General features: G+C 46.1%; 1 protein-coding gene across 3 annotated transcripts in view; it reads right to left on the reverse strand.

Annotated features, from left to right (window-relative positions):
• The window catches only part of MYO5B (myosin VB), a 367801-nt gene that overhangs the window by 137492 nt on the left and 211343 nt on the right, over positions 1–18966 (reverse strand). For all 3 annotated transcript variants that reach the window (XM_054460695.2, XM_054460694.2, XM_063653662.1), the window contains exons 8-10: positions 18711–18818; positions 14440–14549; positions 8419–8684 (exon numbers count right to left, since the gene is read on the reverse strand). In XM_054460695.2, the coding sequence (XP_054316670.2) occupies positions 8419–8684; positions 14440–14549; positions 18711–18818 (484 nt within the window). The remainder of the gene's footprint in view (positions 1–8418; positions 8685–14439; positions 14550–18710; positions 18819–18966) is intronic.

Consider the following 18966-nt stretch of genomic DNA (forward strand, 5'->3'; position numbering starts at 1 on the left):
CTCCATGTCTCTACCCTTTCCATTCTTCAGTACAACTAAATTTTCTCAGTGTCATACAAAGTGTCATGCAAGCCCTTCCAAATAGAGCATAGTCCCTCAGTACCACCCCAGAGAGAAATGTTGCAGCTGGCGCTGATTGGGGCTGAGGATGGTGGTGGTGGAGAGATAGCACCTGTGCAGAGGGACCACCACAGACAGAGGCAGATACCCAAAGGGGCCGGGCCGGTGCCCAGAATGCATCAGGCTTCTCCCTCCCTGGGGCTCACCTCCCCCATCAAGGTATAAAACATGGAGGAGTAGGAAATCATTCAGAGATTAAATGAGTCAACTGCTTGGAGACAAACCACATTAAAGCACAGTCTTTGGCCGTGCCCATGTGTTGAAAAAACAAGATCAAAGATGTAAAGTGTATGCTGGGATGAAGGAGGCCACCCCTGTGCACTCCAGACCAAGCAGGAGAAGCACTGTGTCTGCCAGTCACTGCCTTGAATTGGGGCCCTTCCAGCCCAGATGACAGTCTTAAAGACTGAGCTATGTCCCTTAGAACCTTACGGCCTTCCTCGATCCTCCACCCTGAGAGAGGCTGCTGATGACAGCCAAGCCCCAGAGGAAATTGAATTAATAAAACCTAGGTGGGAGATAAAAGAGCCACCCCAGCAATTGGCCAGATAATAGCAATTGGGTGTGCTGGCAGAGCTGTGCTAAGCTCCACAGAGGATTTAAATATCTCCCACTTGTCATTTTCTAAAGGTTTACACTGGTAGCACTCCACAAAGAACATTCTCATTAATTTGAGATGGCCTGAAATCAGCTTGTAATTTTCCTATTTCTAAGATATTATCTGGTAACAATTCCTCTGCCATCTAGCATAATTACTTTAATGCTGGAGGCCCAGAAATGAATGAGGGGCTCGGGCAGCTCGGGGAAACCTCTAAAATGACAGACCTCAGAAAGCCAGAGTCAGGGAGATGGGGTAACTTTTCCTTTACAATGGAATTGTATTTGTAGTAATTCCTCCCATCAACAGAGAAGACTTTTTAAAATAAACACAATGAATCAATTTATAGTTCACAACATTAAAGTGTCACAAAGAAATTTATATGCTAAAGAGAACTGAATTTCTCTTGTAAAATCAATGTTGAAAATATTTAAACCAGAATCCTTGGGCCGGAGAAAGGTCAAAACATAGAATAAGAATCGATGCTGAAATGTGGCATCTGGTCTCTTGATGGCACAATGATCACACTGTTTCAATTTCTATTTTCATAGTCGAAAAGTATGCAATTTCCTTCTCATTCTACCTTAACTTCAGAGTGTAGTAAGGGCCACAGATGCCTCTACAAATAAGGTAGTGTCTATTGGAAAGTGAAACTGCAATAAAAAGTCAATTAGTCACTAAGTTAATGATCAGCCTCCTTGAACCTCTCACTCCATGACCTGGAGAGAGAACAGAGAGGCAGTGAGAGGCAGTGAGATGCTTTGAAGATTGGGAAACTCTACGTTCCCCTGGCACTGGTCAAAGGAACTAAAATCTCCTAGCTCAGCCTGGTCTTTCCAATTTATAAAGCTCACTCTCCAGCATTCTGCCTTTGGTAGACTAAAAAGATATGGACTATAGATTACATACAGAGGATAGCTTCCAGGGAATGATTATTAGAAGTCACACAGAAAATATAACATGGGGAAATTCTCCCTGGAGAAGCCTTTAAAAGCAGGGCCATCATGCATTGGGGTCAGAGAAATGATCCAGACATCCTTTCAAGGTCCCTTTCCATCTTGAAGCCTATAAAATCTCACAAGGCCACCCTGGGTCTGTCAGAAAGGCCAACCCCTCTGATCTCTTTACTGAACAACCTCGGGATGTTGGCTGTACCTTGGAATGGTGGGGCCTGCATTCTGCTCAGGTGCTTCTCTGTGCCTAGATGCCACCCAGGACTAGTTTAGAGAGAACACAATCCCAGGCACTGTTCACACCCCAAGGTGAAGGTCAGTTATTCTTCTTGAGGACCTAAATCCACTCAGTTTGCCAAATGCTCCAATTCCCAGCTCATCTTCAGGCCTGAAACTCCAACGCAGGACAGGAAAACATCCACTATATGGTGATCCTCTCCCAACCTAACAGCCAACTGTCCCAAACTATGAAGGCTGCAAAGATGAGCAAGCCACAGTCCCTGCCCAGAAGAGCTACTGGGCAGACGATAGGAAACTAGTACATGAGAGCCTCCCCAAGGAATAGAAATTGTATGTGCTGTAGGCTTTTAGAAGACAATGAGGCCATAGTGTTCCCAAACCAAACTGAGGGTCAGGCTGCTTATTCTCGTGGCCCAATAATAAGATGCAGATGAGCTGGGGAGGAACAGAGTTTTTACTTTCTGCAACCAGTTACAGGGAGAAGGCCTGGAAATTATCGCCAGCCCAACTCAAAATTACAAAGTTTTCCAGAGCTTATATACCTTCTAAGCTATACGTCTACATGTAAGTGTGCATTCATCCAAAGACATAAGTGATTAACTTCTAATCTATAACTAAGATCTGAGTCTTTAAGACTTTCCTCTGGAGCCTCAGTAAATTTACTTAAGCTAAATGGGTCCAGGTGCTAGGGTGATTACCCTTATCTTGTCTCCTGCTAAATCACGGAGGTTTGGGGAGTTCCTTCAGGCCCCCCAATAAACTTGTTTCTAGAGGCCTGGGGAGTTTCTTCAGACCCACAATAAAACTTGTTTAATCTTAAACGGGTCCTGTTAAGAATTCCTTCCTTATTTTGTCATGCTTTAAGGCCCAGGAAGGGCCTAGGCAAGACTCTTGGTGGGCTCTTGTTACATTCCAGCCTTTGTATGAGGGCACTGACTTTTTTACCTTTTAATATTTAACTTAACCACTCACTCAGTACTGAAACAGTTGCTATAGAGGCCTGCGTTAGTGAGACCTGGCCTGCCACATAGTGTGGGGGTACTGGCATGGACAGAGAGAAAATGGAACTTCATCTGAGCCTCGGAAGCACACAGTGGTGTCAGGCTCCAGGCACGCTCCAAAGGGCCATCTCAGAACAATTCGCGAAGGTGGAGCCTGGCTTTAGAGCCCTCTTGAGCTATGAGGCTTTCCTAGGAGGCTGGGAGACTCCAGGGTGAAGCCAAGAGCTTCCCATGATCTGCAAGGTTTGAGAACACTGTGGCCAGCCATGCATGTCCTCCCTGAAGAAGGCATGTCCAGGGATCTTCTGGGCTGTCCAGGGCTGAGACACTGTCACAGGCTGAAGGGTTAATGCAATCACTGATTTCTCCCCCTCCATTTTCTGTGAAACCTTTTGATACTGGCTAGAGAGGAGATGGATAGCCTCCAAATAACTATTGCAGCTTTGAGGTTATTTATGTTTATTTTGGAGAGTGAGACCAAGAAAACTAAAGAAAAAAATATATTTTCCCCACCAAACAAAGGTGAACAGTGGGTCTAAGAAGTTTACTAAAAATATATCATTGTAGTCAACCTACAGAATGGGAGGAAATGTTTGCAAATCATATTTCTGATAAAAGATTAATATCCAGAATATGTAACAACTTGTAAATGAATATGTAAAACTCATTCCGCCTGCTCCCACACTGTGGCGTGTACTTTCATTTTCAATAAATCCCTTCATTCCTTCCTTGCTTTGTGCGTTTTGTCCAATTCTTTGTTCAAGACGCCAAGAACCTGGACACCCTCCACCATTAACAACACAGTGCTGGGATTATAGGCATGAGACACCGCGCCTGACCTTAAAAGCATTTTTAAACATAACATTAAAGAGCACCGAATAGAGTTGGATGCTAATTTATTATTAGGAAGTACCACAAGAAAGTAACAGAGGACTGAGGAGTATATAAAATCCCAGGAAATCCTATGTCCTGCTTCCTGGGGTCAAAACTTCCCCGCCTTCTACCCCATTCTCTCCCCAACTGTTCCGCAGCAGAACACATGAATCTGCTACAGCCTGTGTTGCTCCCAGGCCAACTGTCCTCAGCAAGAATGGGCTGGCCATAGCTAAAGCCCTCTGCTACCTTGGCATCTTGAAGGCTGAAATCAAAGACAAGTAAATGTGTATTTTTCCCAAATTGAAGCCATTTATTTCTTGTTGCCTCAAGGAGAGGATAGGAACAAAGGATTAGAGACTCAAGGAGAGGAGAAGTATAAAGGATTAGAGACTGCAATTAATCAGGCCTAGAGAGGCAAATGCAGGTTAATGCAACCTGGAAAGGGAATCCCAGCCAAAAGCTGCCAGGATCTCCCCTATTAATTTCCATGCCCTGCCTGGTCAAAAATACCCTGAAGGCGACTTCACAGATCCTTGGTTAAGGTGAAGAGCTCAGCTTGGGGTGGCTAAATTGCTCTGGGTACTGCTTGCTTTGCACTTTTTGTGGAGCTGGGACAGAGGAGCAAGATGTAGGGAAGCTTCCACCAGACACTGGGGGTCTGGAACCGTTGAGAAAAGCCTTGGAGAAGGGCCTCTGAGCAGAGCACTCACCACAGTCATGGTGGAAGCAGCTGTGGCCCATGCTAATTTGTTTAGGAGCCCACAGCCTTTCTCCTCTACAAGCTAACTATGAGTCATAACACAGCGATGGGGAGAAATGTGTGTATATGATGCTGGCATGTGTACTGCTTGCTTATAGGGAGAAGTGAGTGTGTATTCACTCTGGCTGTGAATTCTGTAGTAACATTTAACACATTTATAGGAAAAAGTGGAGTGGCTCATGTTTGGTACAGAATTATTTCAGTTCATGAGTGAGCTTCACTGGCAGGCCAGGAATGCCCTAGATAGGCACTGCAGTTCATCCAGGGACAGTTATCCCAGTGGAAGAAATCAGTGGCCACTGGTGGGGTCAAGGTGAAGAAGGGCAGTTCCACCCTCATTTCCTAGCTTTGCACATTTCCAACCTGAGAGGGAGGCAACGCCTTGTTCTCTTCCACTTCCTGGATGTGGCTGGCTGTATTCAGAAACTCATCCCAGTATTCTTTCTGTTCTCTCTGGACTCCACTTTTGCCACTCTCGCTCAAAAGAGACAAGGAGAAGTGAGAAAATCAAAGACATCAGGTCAGCCCCAGGGCATCCTCTATGGGTACCCAGGCATCCCCACACCCCCGCTAAGAAGGAGTGAGACAATGGACAGATGGTCTTCTCCTCCAGGGTTTGATGGCCAGGGATATGAATAGAAAACTCAAAAAATAAACAACGCTTGGGTTTTCTTATGCCACAGAGGATGAAAAGCTCCTTAGAATCACTTTCCACAGTCATGAATAGAATAAAGCCTAATAAGTGGAGTGAGTTTGAACTGGGAAGGAGGTGAGTAGAGAGGGCGAGAAGTGGGGCTGAGTGTGATGCCCACTTCCAGGTAACCAAGAAATGATCACATTAAAAAACAAAAAAGGCAGGTTTGGTGGGTTTCTGGAAGGTATGTGAAGTCCAAGGGAAATAAGGCAGATAAGACACTGTAAGTGGAAAGGGGCAGGTGACAGTAAACGGCTCACACAAGCTATCCCAAGTCTCCACTCAGGGTTCTGTGTTGTTTTCTCCCAGATTAAGAAATGATGTCACTGACCTGATAGATTAGAAAGTACCTCCAGACTCAAGCCACCTGCTCTTCTGTTAATTTGTTGATTTTAATCTCCTAAGAATTCTCCTAAGAGTTCATTACATACCCTCTTACCAGAAAGAGAGCCTGGGTCAGTCCACATTTGTAAAATTTCTTGGTGAATAAGACCATTGAGTAGCATGCACTTCCATATTTAGGGCATGTATGTAAGTGCTTTCTTGGCAACCAATGGCCCAGGCACACAGCTAGCTTGTTCACTCTGAATTCCCTTGTATCTAACTTATTATCCTTAACTCAGAGAGAGTGTGAACTCAGCACTGCATTGAGTTACAGAGGAGTAACTGTGCATGGGGACTTATTTCTCTCAAGAAGAATAGTCACTTTTAAAATATGACAACTTTATAACAAAAAAAGTGAATTGCCTTCTGAGAAAGAATAAAGATTAAGAAAAAAACAACATAGCATGCCCGGAAGAAAGCACAAAGGGTAGGAAAATTCCCAAAAATGGCCTTATGCTGATGGCCCTGTGTCGGGACCCTGCCCTCATGGAAGAGCTGTCAGATCGTCTCAAAGGAGCCCGGAGGCCACTCTGAGATGAAGGAGACACAAGTGAGGAGTTGGCACTAGGAACAGGAGACCAAGTCCTCCAGGTTGCCACCCCATTCACGGAAAACTATTGTTTTCAAACCAGACAAGCCATCCTTGCGATCTATTTCTCCCCTTTGGGCAGTCACAGGATGTTAGAGAAAACAAACAATTACAAAAATTAAATGGCAAATATAAACATAAAATCCCAGCTTGCACAAACTGGGCTGACATCTGCGGACTCAGCAGCCCCAGGAGCCCAGCTCACAGAGGCCTCCTAAGAACAGGAAAAAACCCAGCGGAAGATCACAGGGAAGGGAGTAAGCAGACTATTTAAATTCAAGGCACTGTTAAGATGATGTATAAATACAACAGAACTGAGGCATGGTATTTTATGTAGCAGTAGTACAGAAATCAAAATTTTTACATGCTATTGACGAGTCTGCATGTTAATCTTCCTAAATCAAAACCTCAGTAAAATTACATCCTTCTACAAGTGGATTAAGGGAATTGGGTCAGCTTGGGTTTCCCCAGGTCTTACTTGGATGGTAATACCGAAAGGTCAGTATTTTGGGATATCCAATTACCTGAAAATACTCAAAGTAGAGAGAACAACACAGAATTAATGATTGACAATGAGACTGGAAGTTCCCAGAGAGCACACTGTTCTACACTCTCCCAAGAGCAACTACAAGAGCTGAGCACAAGGCAGGCACTCGATGGACCAGAGGAGAAGGGGCCTTCCTGGGGTCATGCAGCTGAAGGCCTGGGGAGGATGCCTCTTCTCACCTCCCGCTCTCGGTGATTCTCCACTGTGAGCTCCTTATCAGCAAGGAGGTTTGTCTTCACACTGCTCCTTCCTCACATCTTGGTTGCACTCCTGTTGTCAAAGGTGCCTCCCTCACTTTCCACATTCTACCCCTGTTTATACGATCCAGTTCAAATCTTAGCTCCCACATAAAGCTTTCCCGACTGTGCAAGCGTGTCCTCTCCAGCCTTGAAACTTGTACAGCACGAAGCATCCGAACCCTCAAATAGACCCTTCCACAATTTCTTCTGATGCCTCTTATGTTACTTAACTCGTGCATGAGACAACTCTTTAGCATGTTCCTGAGGCCTTTATGATGTCAGAAATCGCAAAGATTGTCTTCTTTCTCCCTAGCATGCAACATAGTTCAATTTGAAACCCAGGGATGAGCAACAGCATCAGAGATGTAATTAGGAGAGCCTGTCTCTGCATGCCGCATGGGGAAGTGGCCGCTTCTACAGGGGACTGGACTTTATTCCAACCTCATCATAAGGTGAGTACCGGGTGAGTTCCAGCCTGCTAAGCAGTTGTTCGCACTAGAGTGTCACTGTTCTTATGACGCTTCACTTCTATGGATCTGAATTTCTATTTTAAGATGCCATGACTTCTATAATTTAAAGATCCAGGAAGATTTAGTCTATTGTTAGCTTAAAGAGGACAGGACATTGGTCAGAAAAGAAGTGCAAGGCAGGTTGCAACCCAGTTCGTGTTAACTTCAAACAAGGACCTAGAAAGAACCTCAAGGAGACTGTGGCTCAAAACCTCATTTGAAGCTATGAAATGAAAGCCCAGAGAGGGGCTGTGATCTGTGGAGATTCACTCAGCTGGTTGGGGACAGTCTCCTGATGGCTAGGCAAGTACACTTTCACCACACCACGGTGGCTCTCCCTGCCAAAAATAAAGTTATAAATAATAGTCCTTTCAATCAGGCTGGAATTCTGAAAGGAAGAGAAACCTCCCAGGAATGACCACACACAACACAAATCTGCACAGCACTGGACAAAATTATGGTATTAAAATAGCCACCTTGACTGTTACAGTCAATGAGGTCAAATGGTAGATTGAAATAAAACATTACTGAGATACAGAACTTGAATGTAAGTTCCATTTCTCATAGTAACTTGCAAAATCACATTGGCCAGGTCATTTCCCTCTCTTGGCCTCACTTTCTCAGGTGTAAAAACGGACGCTTACAGGGTTTCTCATTGGGGAACTCCTGGTGTTTTGACAGGTCCATTCTTGCTTGGGGACTGTTCCCTTACATTATAGACTACTAAGCCTCCCTGGCCTCAGGCCCCATCATTGTGTCAACTAATCAACTAAAAATGGCCCCACACATTTTAAACTGCCCTAAGTTGAGAACCACCAGGAAGCTCTCCAATGTCCCCGCTGGCTGTAAAGTATGAGCAGGAAGCCACTCCCAGGTAGCAGATAGAGTGAGACAGGCGGCAGGCCTACCCGTAGATGTCCAGGACCCCGATGAAGGAGTGCTGCTTGAGGGAGGTGTGCAGGGCCTTGTTGATGTGCTCCACAATCCAGCCGAACAGCTGGGCATAGATGTGCTTGGCCAGGGCGTTGCGCGCATTGATCACCTGCTGCAGGGACATGGTCTTGACATAGGTCTCCGAGGTGGTGACCAGCTTGCGATGACACAGCCAGTGCTCCATCTGACTGTGCTCCACCCCTAGCAGTTGGCAGAAGTTGCTTAGGTGTTCATCCTGGGGCTGTGGGAGATGGGGGAGATAGGTTCAGGAGGAGTGTGGGAGACAAGCCGCCCCCCACCAATGTCTTCCACCCTCCTGCCCAGAGGGAAAACAAGCCAAACTCAAGGCCTCCCAGCCCTCCAGAATCCCAGCACATCCCCTGCTGCCAGCCCAGCAGTCTCTCTCACACACACACAGACGCACACACACACTGCTAAGTGGAGATGACAGAGCCCATAAGAGAGCAATGCTCAAACTGATCATTCCACCTGCTAATGATCAAATTATAGGACTTTAAAAACCAAAACATTCTCCATCTTTTTTGTCCCCTCCCTCCATGCCAGGCTGCTGCTGAGTAACTGGTAAGAGGCGAGTCCCGGAGTGAAGGGAACAGAAAGAGAATTGAGCGCTTATGACCATGCAATCCATTCGGAGTAACGAACAGATCCACACCAAATGCACTTTGCATCTGCTGAGGTATGCATGCAGTGCTTGACCCACAGCCCAGAAAGCAATTCTCTTCCTCTCTCTTATAATTCCTCACTTACAGGCATTGCCTTTGACCCACCCCATCTAACCAGCTGTATGCTCAGAAACAAGCCCCAGGCTCCTAAGGTGGATGGGCCCTTCGAAGGCACTAGCCATGTCCCTCCCTTAGAAGTCAGTTCCCTGCTCTGTAAAATAACATGATGGGCCAGATCAATGATTCTCTTCTGGGTGGGTAGCTTAAGTGAGAACCACCTTGAGGAGTTTTTGAAATTGTACATAATACCAGTGAGTGGTTCAGATGTGCTGGGTGAGAGGCTGAAACGCAATGGACGATGTCACTCCCAGCACTGACCCTGCACTGTCCTATGCTTCCAAGGAGGCTCGCTTTCTTCTTAGCCTCAGTGATGCTAAAATCTTAGAAACTGAACTTCTTTTCCCCCAAGCAGCAAGTGTTTTAAGTATGTAAACAAAGTTCCTCAGCGTGGAAAGCTAAGATACATGGCAAACCCATGGACCACATCTTGACCTGGGAAGATCATCTGGAACACTTCCACTGATAATATCACACATGCTCAGAGCTGGAAAGAAACTGGAATTCCTCCAGTATAGGCCTCTTTTCCTACAGGCAAAAAGCTGAGCTGAGCTCCAGAGAGGTACAACTACTCAACCAGGCCCCCATCCCACCCCCAGCACAAGGCTTCTACCACTGTCCTGCCCGATGTATCTCCTGCCTACCCAGCTGCTTCTAGGGACTATGTGTGAGTCTTGACCCTCATTCACGCAAATACCAATCACATCACCTGACATCTGAGTCACTGGAGAACCACATTTCCCCCAGGGTCTTGTCTTCTTTCACCAAAATGTACAAATTCCTTGGATAATCTTTGCAGCCCACTTGGGGCACTCTGAGAAAACCTGCTCATCGTTGTTATTCATTCTCTCACCTGTTATTCATTTCCTCATCTGAATCCATCTGGGAAAGCTGGTAGCCCAGCCTCAAGCCTACTGGAAAGCTTATTAATGCTGAGGCTGAAAGGGAATCCTTCAGAACATGATGTGCCATCTCCTAATGGCCCTCAATTGCTGTGGGACTCATTTTCTGATGAGGCTGTCTTGTAGGATTTAAATGAGGGCTTAATGAAAATTAACACAGATAACTGTATTATTTTTCCCTTAACACCATATCCCCAGGCAATTTTTTCCTCCTACATATATTTAAAATCCATCTACCCAAAACAGTTATAAAATAATAGAACACCAGAATAATAGAATCCAAAATCACTAAGGCCAGTGTTTTTCCAATGTATGGTTTATGGAACAGTAGTTGCAAAGAACATTAGTTGGCTTTACTTAACAGAAGGAGAGGATAGGACCAGGTTAAACACAGCTGAACTGGTTTAATACACCATGTAGCACCAAGAGATAGATGTTTTAAGAAGCATTTTTGGAATGTATTTGACCAGAGAATGCTTATGTTCTTAAGAAATTGCATTCTAATCCAATGTCCCTTATTATTCAGATGAAGCTGAGTGAGGCCTCCTGCCTTCTGGCCCAGAGCTCCTAACCCCAGCCCAGCAGGACAATCAGCTTGGTTTGGGCTGGGTGGGTGTGGAGAAGCCCCCATCTTTTCACACTCAGCGGAGAGTTTCCATGGCTACTTCTCCCAGCCAAGATCCTTTTTCTCTGAAGCCAACCTGTCTCCCCCGCTCCCCTAAACATAAAGCCATATGTGGTAGAGTTAAGTGCCTGGGGACCGCTTGGCAGGCACAAGTTCAGAGGTGGCAAGCGTCCAATTTGTTCATCTGACCTATTTCCAAGAAATTCTTAATTGCCAGGCACGGCACTGCAGATGGATTCCCTGACATTTAAGTGGCCTGCCAGCAGCTACCATGACTGCCCAAGGCATGCCCATGGGCACCCTCCCCTCCCTGAGGCCTCGCGCTGTGAGTGCAGTGGAGAAAGCACAAGTTAGAGACTTGTCTGAGAAACCACCCTGGGGACCGGCTTTTATCCACCACAGTGGGGCGGGGCTTGATTTTCTCACCCTCTTCCGACTGTTGATTGAAGGTGCTGACTGAAACTGATTTAACATCGTGCAATTACATTTAGGCAAAATTAAATGATGCTAAATCCATTAAAAATAGCCAACATCATAGGTAGCAGATCAGTTTTATGGGCCCATATTGCTAAATTCAAGAAACAAATTGAATGCTGTTGCATCTCCAAGGTAACCCTGGCAGTCATGGAGCACATTCTCATGCTTTAATTAAAAATAAAAACTACTGAGCAGAAGGCACACTGTGTATGGAAAGACAGCCTTTCTAATAGGAGGCCCATCCTATGTGCCCGAGGAATAAACCACAAACAGTGGGGCTCTCGGTAGCAACTATTAACGATGCATCTCTCAAGCACACATTCTGTGCCTGGCACTGTGAAGGCACCAATGGGGCTCACCAGGCAAGCAGAGGGCAGTCTCCTCCCCAAGGACTTGTAGTCCAGCCGAGGAAGCCGGGCTGGCAGGAGTGAAAGGGACTGAACACTGCCTGGGCCCTGTCCCACCTTTGCCATTGTCATTCTGACCTCAGAGAAAGAGGTTCCCCTCTCTGGGCCTTATTTTTTCTTTCCCTGTACAGCAAGAGGGATGCTCTTAAGGTCCACTCTGGCTATAACAAGGCTGATATTGGACAAAGACTCTCTCACCACGAGCTCTGTGCTAAAATCTTTCCACACAGGGCTTTCTGGGATCTTCACTCCAGCACTGAGGCAGGTGGTCATCCACACTTTACAGAAGAGGAAACAGAGAGGTTAGCACACTTGCCCTAAGTCACACATCCAGCAAGAAGAATCAGGATATGAACCTTGGCCATCTCGACTTAGAGTCCTTGCTGTCCACTAGTTCTCTGTACAGCTCTGATTGCAGAACAATGGAAGACCAGCCTAGACCACAAACTTGCACTCAAATGCCTTCTGGAACTTCCTGCCACCTAGCAGAGAAAGGGCTGCCACACCAGGTAGCATCCAAACCTCAACCTCTCAGGCCTCCTCCCTCCTGCCCCCTTTACCACCTGCATCCTCCATCCATGCCTTCCTAAGAGGCCCTGATGTTCCCACCCTCATACTATCTCCACATAAACACTCAGTGGGTACTAGAGGGAGAACAGTGAGCCCAACAGATACAGTCCTAATAAACACTCACTTCCCTTCTCACCTGAACGTTCTCCAGAGGCTGGGTGTAGAGGGTCAACTATAAGATCAGAGACACTTCACTTACAGGCTCAAGCCTTAGTTTTGCTGGTCTCACCCCCCAATGCAGGTAGGTGCCCAGGGACTCCCCAGCCCTGGTTCTCATGCTAACCACCAGCCTCACTAAGATCTCAGAGTTGCCCATCCACTGTTACTCTCCTGTGTGCCACGCCTGAGGCCTGGAGAGCCTCAGTCATCCATCCATCTAATTCTTGGGTACCTGGTGAGTGCTGAGCACCACAGTAGATGCTGGTGATAGAATAAAGAGCGAGAACTGACCCTACTCTTTCAGAGTTTGGAGTGTCACAAAGGAGAAAGGCAGGCAGCAAGTAATACACACACACACACACACAATGCTCAGCCCCACAGAGAGGTAAGAACCCATGAAAGAAAAAGTGACCTGTGAAGGGCCTGGGGAGGAGCAGGGTGTTGGGTGGGCTGGAGGTCCACAGACCACAGGGCACATCTGTCACCTTTCCTGCATCTTACCAGCCTCAGTCAGGCCTTGGTCACTGCAGGTGTTCCTCATCTCACCTGTCCCTGACACAGAGTACAACTGCCCTAAGGAACCACGGGACATTGACTGAGCTGTGTGCATGGGGAGGCACAGATGTTCTATGCCTTGCTCATCAGGGGAAAGACATTGGGACAATATATCACTGGCCCTGAAGACTCAGATTATGGGAGGGTTGACCTGCACTGGAGGTTCCTCCACCACCCCCTGGGCCACAGGTTCTCCTCTGAACATGACAGTCCTTCCCATGGCATCACTGCTGCCAACTCCACAGTACCATGCCCTCCTTCCCCCTAAGGTGAGCACCCACACAGGTATATAAGCAGGAGATGTCCAAAACAGCTCCAGGGCACCTAACACTACCAGCACCAACACCTCCTCCTTTTCCACTGGGCCCGACAGGGGAGCTTCAAGGCTCTCACGAGGCTGCAGAGTCCACGCCAGGGACGGCAGCAGGCCAGACAGGCCCAGGGGCCCTCTCAAATCCTAGATCATTCCCCACAGATTGTGTATCTGTCCATGGATGATACACAATGAGCTCTACTGAATCCCAGCTACAGTTCAGGTCTTCCTCTCCCTGAAGACAGGGCCAGTTTGAACTTCTCATAACCCCCAACTCTAGACAAACAGAAGGTTAATTTACGTCCACTCAATTGAATAAGCATCAGCTTGTGAGCAGCATGGACACGTGTCCTCAGGTAGTGTTGTCTTTTGTATTTTTCCAGTGTCTGGTTATTTAAATTCCAAGTCCCTGGAAGCAAGAATCATATTTTGTACCTCCCCAGAACCTGGCCACAAATGGGCACAAGAGGTATAGAATAAACAGTTGCAGATTCACCTATCCAAGGTTAGAATACCAGCTTTAGCTTTTCCCAACACCATTAAATTCCAGAAGGCACAGCAATTGCTGTGGGTGCCACTTCCCTGGTGCTTACTCCATCACCCGTCCATCCACTTAGACATTTATCTACCACATATCAGTACTACACTGGGCATCAGGAAAATAACCTTCATTATGAGCCTTCACGGAGCACTTAACAGCTTGCAGTACTTTCACATGGATGTCTCACTTAACAGCCTGCCTTGTGCTGTGAGAATCTTGGCAAGGGTTGCCACCTGTCTTGTCCACCCAATTAGACTGTAAGCCCCTTTGAAGCATCACCAGGTACGGTGCCCTGTGCCCTTTCATCTCCTTGCAGTGGGGACCTCAGTCTGGCACTCAGAAAGTACTCGATTGACAACAAGCAGAATTCTGTGTACTTCAGGATACTTGGGAAATCAACCCAACAAAAAGAATTTGTCAAATAGCCACTACATTCCCTGACCTCGGCAACAGAAACTTGATGGCAGCTGATTTTTAAAGGGTTGGCTCTTTAAAAAAATTATCAGCAAGTGAACAGAAACCATTACTGTTAAGAATAAATAACCTATAAGTGTCCTCTAACTGGAAAGACACATTTCAGTCATATCAAGCTGTAAGAACAGGGTAAATTGTGTACATTTTATCTCTGGTGTTGGTGTGCAACTTACCGATATACTACAGGAATCACCATCACGCTCAGCCTGAATCGCCACACTTCCAAGGTGCAAGATAGAAGCAATTATCTTAAAAATGCTCATCTGATGGGACTCTTTCACTCCTGGAAAAGAAAAATGAATGGATGACACTCAGTATCCATGGTCGGACGGAAAGGACATTTTACCCCTTTTAAGGACTTTTTTTTTTTTTTTTAAATAAGGTTTGATTTTTCTTTCTGACCCGATGACTCCTAAAATGATCCAGGCTCCTCACCAAGTAATTACCACTCACAGTAACAGCTCAGAGGGCAAAGGGGCTCCTTGGACTAAAAAGAAAATATCTTCACTATGATCGTTCTGACCAAACCAGATGGGTCATGCTGCCATTTTAACTTCTCAAAGAGCAAAGGAGAGGCAGCAATCCTGCAGGCTCATTTTGGGCTTCATTTCAACCAAACACTTTATGGATGTTTTTATGAGTTTAATAAGAATGGTCATGTATCTGCAATCATTTTTTCTCCAACATAATATCCTGTAAACATCTGTGACACATATCCCCAGTGCCAATGAGGGAAGAAGAGGAGAAGCTTCTCTTGGGATTGCTGTTCTGGGGCTGGATGGCCAGCTGGCCCCTGGCCATCCCCAGATGGGAGCAGCTGTTTGCCACACTATATGCACTGTCATAGGCAGGCACACTGACCCCAGAACCACTGTGGCAGCAATCACGTGTTGTCAGATTTGTTATTTACGTATATGAATCATCAAAGGCATGGATAATCTCTTAATTTGTATTTAGTTTGCAAGGCATTGGCATTTTTACAAAATGATTCAGACTCATTTTTAAAAGACTACAGAACAATAGAATGAATACCAGTGAACCTTCCACTTAGTTTAAGAAATACAGCTGCTCTCCCCATTCCTCCCAGCTGCAGTTATTTTTTAAGGCAATATTTTATTCAGGCTAAAAAACAGTAACACCTGTAAAAATGGGAGGCACAGATGTGCCATGCTAGGATTAAAAAATTTCCCCCGATAATCTACAAAGTGGACAACCCAAGCAACATTAACTCTAGGCTTTTATGTTAGATGGCCACTACCATGTAAGCATCATAGATTTACTTTATTATGTAAAATTTCAAAACATACAAAGTAAAGAATAACAAAGTAAATAATATAATGAATCCCTGTTCTTGCTTCAACATTAGATTCCCAGGGCCTTGAACACTGCCTGGAACATAGCAGGTGCTCAGAAACCTAAATGGTAGAATGATCGGATCAATGGCTGCTACACAGGCTGCAAGTATTTGCAGCTACCAAAACATATGCATTATTCGAATACTTGGTATTAGCCTAAAAATCCCCCCCAAAAAACACCAAAGAATTTAAGCATCCATCTTGGTTCAGCATAACTGAATACACCTGGTGAAAGGAAGACAGGTTAAAGCCAGAGGCTGGTATTCAGGACAAGACAGGAAGCTAGGCGCTTATGCACACTTGTAGGAGGTAAAGCACCGGGGTTTTTTGTCTGAGCTTAGAGTATCTTGCTCTTAAGTCAAGTCCCACTGAAAGTACTAGACAGGAGCTGGGTGCTGGTACCATCACAGAACAAGAGGGATATACTCCCTAGACAGTAGCTTTTCTACTTTATCTATTTTTTTGAGAGAGGGTCTTGCTCTGTTGCCCAGGCTGGAGTCCAGTGGCACAGTCACTGCAGCCTCAAACTCCTGGGCTCAAGCAATCCTCCCACTTCAGCCTCTTGGGTAGCTGGGACAGGTGTGTGCCAACATGGCCGGCTAATTTGTTTTATTTTTTGTAGAGACAGGGTCTCCCATGTTGCCCAGAACTCCTGGGTTCAAGCAATCCTCCTGCTTCAGCCTCCCAAGGTGTTGGGATTACAGGCATGAGCCACTGTACCTGGCCTACTTCGTTTACTCTTGAGAACCAATGCCCTGTGAATTTCCAAAGACCTAACCACCCTGTCATGGTAGGAATTTAAGTGGTAGACACAGAATGAATACTGAATCCTAACAATAGTTAGGATCCTCGCACTACACTGATGAGAAAGAACATCCTTTCCAGCTGTGGGATTCTTTGAATAAGTGGTACCTCACGCTATGGGAAGCAAAAAATCTAAAAACAAAAATCAATCAATCAGACCTAAGGAGTAAAACAGGGGTTGGCAAACTATGGCCCACAGCCTGTTTTCATAACTAAGTTCTATTAGAACACAGTCATGCCCACTCTCTTACATTCTGTCTATTGCTACTTTCACAAAACAGCAGTTGAATGCTTTGCAACAAACTGTATGGCCCACAAAACCTAAAAAATTTACTATCTTATCCTTTAAGTTTGCTAACCCCTGCAATTAAAAAAGGGACATGTTTATTAAAGAATAGAGAAGAAAGTCTTATTACAATAATTAGTTTTACAAAAGCAATTTGCTTTGAGCATTAAAGTATCCAGTCTCCTTAGAGCCTTGGAGGGAGCAATCCTCTCCTTATATCAGCTTGTGCCCACTGCCCACATCAGCACTACAAGAGCAGCTGCCAGACGCCTTCTCCTTTCTCTGATAAATTCAGAGAAGAATGTATCCTGCACACTGTCAAGTCTGCTCCAAACCTGCCCAACTCTGGAGACTAGAACAGGCATGTAGTGCTGAGGAAGTCAGGGATGCCAGTTATCAACTTATCTCTCAGCTTCAAAGCATCCCCTTTGCCCTGCTTTATCAAACTGAAGCTGGGCCTTGTAAACATTTCTCCTTTGCCTACAGGTAGAATGTCAAGCTTGCTCAATAGAGGGTATTCTGGCAATTTGCAAGGCAACAGAACATGAAGACAATTCCCTTTCTGGTTCTGGTCCTCCATAGTTATCATGATTTATCAGGGAGCCCAGAAACCTCCAGATGAGCTCCAGCTCTGCCCTCAGGCCTGTCTCCCCATCAGCAGTGGCTTCTGAGCAGTTCTGGCCCCCTACACCTTGGGGCACCTACAGCCTGCTTGTACAAACCAGCTCTGGCCTGCATCCTCTGGGCAAGTTTCTTCATCACATCCTCTTAGAAGTGAACTAAAGCTCAGCTAGGATGGAGGCCTCTCTTACCTTTATTGGCTGTTCATCTCCCCCACCCCACCCCGGCCCCCGCCAGGAATAGCAGCTGTTCTTTTGTACCTGCTACTTCTGGACCCTCTATAAAGTCCTCATTTATCCCTTTTGTAGTCAATCACCTGCTACTGCTGTAGTTAACAATTGTTTATATTAATTTTTCTATTTTGGAATAACCAGTGTGGTTTGTGTCTCCTGACTGACAGATAGGGTTTGTCTTTTGTACCCATGAACTATGTACCAGTTTCCCAGAGAACTGACTGGCTCTGGGAGTGTGGCAAATAAGGGTCTGGTTGCCTCCCCATAGAGAGGTTAGGGTGTGTCCTGTTTGACCACGTTTTATTTGGACGTTGGCTAGAACTTCCCTGACCTCCAAAGAACTTAACATGCTGCTCTGGGTTAGTCACATGGCTCAGAAGCCAAATGTTCTGTCTCTTTCAGAGAAGGGGCTGGGGAAGACACAAGTGCCATCCTGCGCCACTTGGGTTTTCAGGCTGACTTCTGGAGCTTTCCTTTTTCTGGCTGCAGGTCCCAGGAATTTAACACTTCAATTTCCCAACTGAGAAAGGCTTGCCTTCTACTTTACCGCTTCTCCCCCAAAAGTGGCAGGGGAGCAGGGCAATTTCCTCCAGTCATACTGTCCCCTTATGCCCCTGAAGGACAGAGAACTTCTTGTTTGAAGGATTCCAATGCTAAAGCTCTATATGGAAACAGAGCTGACAGAATTAACGCTGTATGTGTGATGCAGCTGCCAGACCTTCACAGTCTGCTTCCAACTCTGATTTCATGCTGTGGTGCACAGGTGCACTGGGTGGGCGCAACGTTGTGTTCTTCCTGCTAGAGCACACTGAGCCCAGACCACAGCACGAGAAGACGTGGCTACACTTGCTTTGTCTCCACTGGTTCCAACACCCTGCACGAGTGGAAAAGGACACTGCACAGTGCCTGGGAGAGGGACTCTCATAACCTTATTTTTTAAAAAGGCAACGAAGCTCCGAATTTTAAGTTCTAGAGCCTGAGGGTTGGAATGGGTAAGACAGTAAGATGACATTCACCAGGGGCAAGAGTGCATCTCCCGTTAGCTCCTGCAGGTTGCTGGCAAGCACAGTGGGACATCGCCTTGCATTCTACCCTCCGTGCCATCAGCCCTTGGGGCCTGCTTCCCCAACTCAGAAGCTCCTTACCGAGGAGTGTGAAGGCTTGTCGAGTCTTCTCAAAGTCCTTAGCATCGTCCACACCCTCAATGGAAGTGTCTCCTCCCTGTGATGTATAGAAAAAGTCCTCTGCACTTGCTGTGGGGGGGCGAGGAAATAAGGCATGAGACACTGGAAGACAGTTCATCCCACAGATCGTGACCCATGAAAATTCTACTCCATTAGCAAGCTATCCCAGACCAAATTTTAGGCCCAGCTGGATGTGAAACTCTTTAAAATAGTCTTT

The sequence above is a fragment of the Pongo pygmaeus genome, chromosome 17 (genome assembly GCF_028885625.2).
Source record: "Pongo pygmaeus isolate AG05252 chromosome 17, NHGRI_mPonPyg2-v2.0_pri, whole genome shotgun sequence".
NCBI lineage: Eukaryota > Metazoa > Chordata > Mammalia > Primates > Hominidae > Pongo > Pongo pygmaeus.